The following is an 8,005-nucleotide window of genomic DNA, read 5'->3' on the forward strand; positions in this document are numbered from 1 at the left end:
TGGTGAATCATGATGGCAATTGGCCTTACCAAGTTTGATATAATGAGAAAAAGTCGTGATATTTTGGTCTTTCCAAATTTGATACTATATGAAAATGTTCTGTAATGTTCCCAGCAAATCTTCGATTAGGGCTCTAGCCAAAATTGGTCCGCTGATACGAGTAGGCAAAAATAGTGCACATTCCTGGTTGAAAAAGTTGGGAAAATACTAAACACTGTTAGATGCTCAGCACTGGTGAACCGATATGATTTCAGTGCAAAAGTTTGAGGTAACTTACCACAGGATCAAATGCCAATGTAACGATGAATACATGTGTACATATACCTTGAGCGGATTGAGTTAAATTTAAGAGTCGTAATAAAACAATTAGTGGAATAGAAGGAACATATTATTTTCGGGTATGATAAAATGATTGGTGACATTTTGATATTTTTTCACATATTTGGTCTGTTGCAAGTTGGATGAAAAATGGTGCCTTAATGGTTAGCGCTTCATGATTTCAATGACCCGTTGGATGCAAAATGGTGGCTTGGGTGGCGTCTCCGTAGAGTTCGTACACTCCGTAGATCTCCTCTGGGATGTTGGATGCGGCTGGGCCTTGATCGACTCCATTGACGAAGAAGTGCAAAGCTCCAGTCTCTGATCTCATCACTCCCATGCGATCTCCAGGCTGCAATGAAACAGTGAAACATTTTACAATCGGAGAATACCCTTATTTTAGTGCTTGTTTAGGCCGTTTTACACGGTACACGGAATTGCGCAGGTTAGAGCTGCATTAATTTCTAAAATGGCGTGGAATTGCGCGAATGCATGAACGAAGTTAGAACAGGGACTATTTTGCCGTCTCGCATCCACGCATTCTCGCACGTGTTCTAGCAATTCACCGCTTTACATGACGCAATTTTGATTGCGCCTTCACACGTACATCAGACTGCGCAATTCCGTGTACCGTGTAAAACGGCCTTTTGGCCTTCTCCATTTTGGCCCGATTGTCGAAAAATGACTCCCGTAATATACACTCCGTAAATAAGTCGAATTATTAACAACTGATGGCATATTTTCGCGAAATTGATACTATCATCATAAGTCATAATCGCATTTTAAATGTAGCTGATATTGAGACCTTTAAGAGGTTTAAACTCTACAATGAGTATCAGACTTCTCACATGAGACTGTTTACATTCAATATGAAAGTGATTAGCATTAAAAAATTAGTAATTTTTCACTTTGAAAAAATGTTTAGGCTATTGAAGATTGATTATTTTCACTTATCCTTGGAAATGTAGGAGGAATTAAGGTGGAGGGGATGACATTAAATCAGTGAGGTTCTCGAATGATCAGGGGTTGTAGAGGCAGTCAGCGAGAGGTCTGCTGTCTTTAGTGACGCTGCGAGGAATAAGGCCTGAGTATTAATCACATGAAGACAATGTTATGCGGTTATTCAAAGCATCGCGCAAAGTAAGGAATGTGAGTCTCGAGATAAAAATAGGTGGGCAAAAACTGAATCAGGAAGATCAATTCCAGTGCTTGGAAAACACACTGGAGAAAGAAGGCACTCGAAATCAGCTGTATGGACATCAGGAAGAGAATTTTGTTGGTAAAGTAGTCATTCATGAACAGGACGGAGCCATAAGTGGCGGAGTTTATTTAGAGACTGCCCGGTTATCCGTCCGACATCACATTGCAACAAACAGAACGTTACTGCAACGTTGCAATAACTTGTCTTCTTTCAAAGCACTGCAGTAACAAGTGACTCTGTACGCAGTCACGCGCACAGGTGCAAAGTTAAATACACCAAAGGACGAAGTTTGCCATGAAAAAATATTTGACTTTGCCGGGATTCGAACCCGGATCTCCCGCTTGCCGGTCAGGCGTGCTACCAGATATACCACCACGCCATTTTCTTAGAGCGAACCTCGGTATGCGTTTTAGCGAACAAGATGTTGACGTCACAAGTCCACACTGTGGCACACGTGGCGAGGGTCGTGCTTACTAAGCCACTGTCGGGGTGAAAAACCATTATTTTGTCGCTGGTCTGCGACGACGAATTTCAAAGCACTGCAGCAACAAGTTACTTTGTACGCAGTCACGCGCACGGGTGCAAAGTTAAATACACCAAAGGATGAAGTTCGCCATGAAAAAATATTTGACTTAGCCGGGATTCGAACCCGGATCTCCCAAGATGTGCCACAGTGTGGACTTGTGGCGCCAGCATCTAGTTCGCTAAAACCCATGCCGAAGTTCGCATTGAGAAAATGGCTTGGTGGTGTAACTGGTAGCATGCCTGACCGACTGTAGGCAGATCCGGGTTCGAGTCCCGTCTAAGTCAAATATTTTTTCATGGAGAACTTCATCCGTTGGTGTATTTAACTTGTCTTCTGCTAGGAAACATTTGTGATCACATTCCAAAGAGTTCTCACGTATACACATATATAAATACTCAAGTGTAAATGAAACACTCTAAAGGCATCTGCACCTGGTTATAAAATAAAATATCTCTATTGGTAGATGCGTTTTTCATGAAACGCCTGGATATTTACCTTTAAATTGTATACGTTGGACGCGGTATATTTTGAAAATACTTCCACATTGTTGCTCCATATATTAGTCCCATACAGCAACCAGGTTCCAGATCTAATGGATGAAAAGGTTTTTTTAAAAAGTAAAAAAAAAATTCTTTGGTAATCTTTCTCAGATAAAAAAAAAATATTTGGCCATCTGGAGGAAGACCTGTACAATGTTGCAACGTTTTTATTTTAAAGTTCATACAATTCGAATGAGAATTGTAAATTAAATTACTTGCATTCCATGCGACTTTTTTCAATTTTAAATAAATTTCTCATTTATCCCTCTTTTAAGCCTTTTACATTTTAAATGTACGTATAAATGGGATTTCATCGCGCTTGGAATGCCCGCACGTACTTCATAATGGATTCATTTACTCATCTGCGCTGTTTATAGAGACTCACACGTCTGATTCGAGCGTTAGAGTCCACTGCTATAGCACTGAACTTCGACGCGTAAATTATATTTTGATAAAAATATAAATAAAATTTAAAACTGGATTGTAACTGTGAATTCTATACAGATTTTCAAATTGGGTGAGACACATGGAAAGATTTTTAGCATGAAAAGATGGCCAAATAAAGAGAGATAATTTATGAGAATACCAATACATACTTCAAGTTGTTCATGTGTTCGGGGATAGGGGGGTCTCCTGGCTTGTATGTGGTGACTCCAATTCCGTTTGCATATCCTTTGGATGTTCCCCTCTTGTCCATTCTGACCTCAAACAGCTCGCCGGACCTCAAGGGCCTGCTCGTCAACACGGGACCATGGCCATCCACCCTGAAATAATGTAAAGGAAAAAAGACACTCAATATTGCGCAATTATGCTTTCCTACAACAAAATAAAACGTCGGCATTACCGTAGATGGTTCTGTATTGGATGTTGGCACTTCAACGCGAAACCAGCAGCAGCCTGTTCATCAAGAGGCTTTTTTTTGGTCCGCTATATTTATCAATCGCGTTTGCCTTATTTTTCGCAAATTAAATGTAAATTTTGCTACGATCTGAGGCTACAGAACTGCTATGTATGAGCTTTCGTTGGCATGGGCGCAGCCAGGAATTAAGGCTAGGGGGGGTTTTAGGCGCAACTAATACTTACGGGTGTTGGGGTATTGCATACCAACCAGGGTAAGCAGGAGTTGGGGGCCCTCCTCCAGAAATATTTTAAGAAAAATTGTTAAAAATGGCGAGTCATACGGCTCTCTGAAGGATATTTGATTAATCCTAACACTATTCCATAAGTAATACTGATCCAAAAATGTAAAATGGATTAAACTAAAAAATTTCTCTGAGCTCTGGGGGGGGGGGGGGTTTATCCCCCAAAATCCCCCCTCTCTGCGCCACTGTTCGTTCGCATATGTCTATTACGAGAGCCATTTCATTACTGTTTTGCACGAGGTAGAAGAACATGGCGGTCGGATTGCAACACCTTCCATTTGGTTTCATCAGCCAACAATGGGAGGAATAGCGAACGCCCTCTCCAGTAACCACTGCAAACAATTACTGCCGTTTCTATTAAATATCATATCATAGAGGAACACTAAATAAAAAATCACGCTCACATTTAAGACGCGGGAAATAGGAGTCTATGAGAAGGAGGGGGACGTGTATGTGAGTGTAATAAAAATAATAATGATAGAATACTTTAAGATCCAATGTGTCTGGAAAGAAGAAGAAGACGTTATTGTGATCGAAATATCGTTTCGGAATGGTACCATTGAAAAAAGCTCAATGTAAGCAAATCAATTTTCAAATATGTTTGAATTCCACCAAAAAACCGAAAGAACTCTATATTAAATGTGTTGTTGGTATCTAATACCTAATTTAATGATTAACCATACATCAGATATCACTTTCAGTCATATGGATATCATTTAGAAACAGCTATGAGCTCTGCAATGGGAATACCTACTTCAATTTAACCACGGTGTAGCCTTTGTTAATGAGTGCTGTATTCGGTCCAGTCATGTGATGGAACTTCAGCTGATGGTCAAATCTTTCTCCCGAAAATGGATCTGGAAAGGAAGATTCAGTGGTGAGATTAAACATACTAAATCAAAGCAGTTGTTTGTTTCACTGTGTCGCCAATTAGAATAATTTCTCTCACTCCCATGTATTACGCAAATGAAGTGCTAATGCTATTGGGATTATTTATTTATTTGTGTGTTGACGGTTTCAAAAGGGTACTCTATATACAATTATTGAGAACGTTGCTTAAAAATTATATATTTTAATGACATCTTCTGCTTACAATTCCTTAGCGACTTATTGATTCTGATTGACAGACTCCCTATATTTTATGTGTATGAATACTTTGAATTTGTTGCGTTATAAATTAAAAAAGAAAATCCTCATGCATCTCCTGCTGACCTTTGGTTTATCTTATATGGTTCAGCCTCAATCAACAACTCGTGGATGCTTCTTTATTACTAATACTTGAGCCTGAATCACACTATGGTTTTTTTCGTCATTGCCGAGTGATCACTCCAGCCATCACTCCAGTGAGCACTCGGGAATGATCGTAGCGCGCAATTGTTTTTCGCGATCGCTCCAATGATGATGATTCCCATCACTTTATTCTTCGCTCGTCTGATCGCTTTTTCCGTCGCTGAAACCGTCACTGAAGCCCCATATCAATAGCCAATCAGAACACATGCCCCTACGGAGCGATTCCAGAGCAACGTTTGACAATCGTGGGAACGACATAGGTAAACATAAACACGCCCGACTGTGAGAAGTAAGCAATAAGCAACCTGCTGAACAGAGCAATACCTCCACTCATAAATACTCTTGGCTATAATAATAATATAAACTCTATGCTTCCACCACAAAAACGCTCAACAATCGCCCACCGAATCAAATCCGCTCATTTAGTAGCCCAACAATACGAATGAGCTCAGCTGGCAGTAGCCATCTTGCCATAGTCATTGTCTACCATCCAATTTGCAATCTAGTCCTTAAACATTTATATTTTAATCTTTGAAAATACCTTAGATCCCTATGCACCAAATTGATGAGTCCGTGGCCAGTATCTCCTCTTTGTAGCCATTCTCTCGCCAATATTCTATGACACCGTCGTTCATTTCGTCGCCGATCCAATTTTAATTGCTGCTGCAGCCAAAAGCTGTCTACGCCAATGTAAATCATCCATAAGTGGCACTCCTAATTTTGAATGATATCAATTTTAGGATTCAGGCTATAGATTTTCGTGACACAGGTCCTTCGACAACGAAGTGTGATATCGGAAATGATGCGAAAAGCGACGGCGCACAGTGGGCTGATCGAAAAAAGTTGGACAAAACATCGAAATCGATTTTTTCGAGTGCGGAAATCGAAACTTTGCACAGTTGTTTTCAATACATTAGTGTATTTTTTTGACGAAAACTGTTTTTCAAAGTTTATTTTTTTAAACAAATTACTTGGCCTCAAAATTGAACAAATTTTGCAAAAATTGTCCTCATTGAATTTTTTTCGAAATCCAGCATGTTGAAATTGATGTCACACCTTCTGTAGTTATTCAACAGGAAAAAAATGCACAATATTATTCTGCGGTTTATTATCATTAATTCTTGGCGACTTTCACGACTCAGTTGTATTATTTGTGGCCGATACGATACAAAATGGCGGACTGTTTTTCGTCGAAATTTTGTGTTTATGTACGGTTATAAAAAAAGGATCAACGAGTTACCTCGAGATATTTACACCACATATACAACAAAACCTATAAAGTATGATACCAAAAGGAGAATTGCGACCACTTGAGACGCCGAAATTAAGATCGATTTTTCGAACTTGCGGCACAGTTCGCAGCTCGCTGTTGGCCACGGGGAATATCGTGCTCGACAGATGTTGGTCCTTGAATCTTTTAAAGCAGATCAATTGAATAAAAGCTATAATATCTTAGTACCACATTTCATTTCCATTTTATACAACCTAATTTCCTCGCCTTTTTACGATATTTATCTTCGATACGGTACAAAATGGTGGACCCTGTTTTCTGTAGAAATTTTGTGTTCATGTACGATTATACCGAGTTACCTCGAGATATTTATACCACATAAACAACAAAACCTATAGGTATAATACTAAAAGAAGAATTGTGACCACCGGCGACAATATTTTCAACTAAACTCATCCATAAGGCGCAACATTATCAAGGTTACGCTGTAACGAAACTATGGTCGGTCTCAATAAATTACCATGTGGAAATAGCAAAGTTGTTGATCCCTCTATTCCTGCGATTATGGATTTCCACCAAGTTACGCCCACTACTACTAATCATCCATGGGAGTTCTCTCTCTTGAGTTTACCTCGAATGATTAACTTAGCAACCAAATGCTTTACTAAAGTACACCACATTGATTATCATTAATATATTCTGAGAACGCCTGTACTTGACTTAAGGAATATTTCACGAACTTTCCGACTGTACATTCAGTAGTTTAGGCTGTGCGTTGTTGATAATGAGTAATTATTCAGTACACGTTGGTAATTATAAGATATGAGTGAAAATCCCATTTATCCATGAACACTTGGGATTACGGTTATGATACTATTTAAAAAAAACGTAGACGGCTAAAATTAACTCCCTATATCAATTCAACTCCTTTACGGATAATCTAACATTACCTTTTAGAGCTGCTTGAAGCCTAATCATCTTCCTGCCGCCGCATTCAAATATATGTTCCGTCAGCTGAACAGCTGATTCGTCGTCCATTTCTCTCGTGGAAGTAAATTCCACCCATTGTCCACTCTCGTTGTGAAATCTAGTCAGCGTGAAGCTCCAACGTCGGGACGTGTTGGTCTTCAGTTCACAATATCCAGCGTCTACTTCCGAACCTTCCGTGACAGTAAATAGTACACAGGTCGTAAACGCTGTTACTGCTAAGAGAAAGAGAGCTGTGGACCTTCTGTTCGCCGCCATGTTGATGTTCCTCTATTCAACAATGACCACTTAACCAATACTACGAATCTGTCTGACTGCAGCCTGGTTCGCCGCCTTTTATATATGCGAATTTCCCCGCTTGAAGGATGTAATAAAAGAAAAAAATACTTAAAATGTGTCGCCATAGCTGTAATAAGGGCAAGGGTGTCTGCTTCTTGATCTTTAACACTTGCACGGAAGACATGATAAGTGAACTAGAATAAATATCAGAGGACTTGGAACCCAAGTGAAAATATTAGCAATCGTTATCCTTCGCCACAGAATGTTTTCTGATTTTCCATGATGTAATTTATAACTAGCCTACACTTTGTCCAGCGTCTGCTTTCGGGCTTTCGATAGAGTCAGTAGTACAGAGGCTATCAACACTGCAATGGGGATGTATGCACATTTTTTTTAAGTACTAGAATAAGAAGGTACCTACCTCAAATGCGCACGCCAAAAATATCGCGGATGAATAACTTTTCAGCTGAGATATGATGAGTTTTTAAAAAT

At 39.5% G+C, this 8,005-nt stretch overlaps 1 protein-coding gene across 1 annotated transcript; it reads right to left on the reverse strand.

Annotated features, from left to right (window-relative positions):
- Positions 1-370: 370 nt before the first annotated feature.
- On the reverse strand, positions 371-7,526 carry LOC124161499 (neuralized-like protein 4). The gene is made up of 5 exons (XM_046537836.1): positions 7,198-7,526; positions 4,481-4,583; positions 3,181-3,348; positions 2,541-2,634; positions 371-670 (listed from the first exon to the last, which is right to left on the reverse strand). Exons 1-5 carry the CDS (start codon positions 7,490-7,492, stop codon positions 500-502), a joined length of 831 nt encoding a protein of 276 aa, XP_046393792.1. The 5' UTR covers positions 7,493-7,526; the 3' UTR covers positions 371-499.
- Positions 7,527-8,005: the final 479 nt, after the last annotated feature.

This window comes from Ischnura elegans, chromosome 6 (assembly GCF_921293095.1).
Source record: "Ischnura elegans chromosome 6, ioIscEleg1.1, whole genome shotgun sequence".
In the NCBI taxonomy this organism is placed as follows: domain Eukaryota; kingdom Metazoa; phylum Arthropoda; class Insecta; order Odonata; family Coenagrionidae; genus Ischnura; species Ischnura elegans.

Coding starts and splice junctions, on each gene's coding strand:
- LOC124161499 (XM_046537836.1), bottom strand. CDS start 7,492: ATGGCGGCGAACAGAAGGTCCACAGCTCTCTTTCTCTTAGCAGTAACA. Junction 4,584..7,197: donor GCTTCAAGCAGCTCTAAAAG/GTAATGTTAGAT, acceptor CTTCCTTTCCAG/ATCCATTTTCGGGAGAAAGA. Junction 3,349..4,480: donor TACACCGTGGTTAAATTGAA/GTAGGTATTCCC, acceptor ACATTATTTCAG/GGTGGATGGCCATGGTCCCG.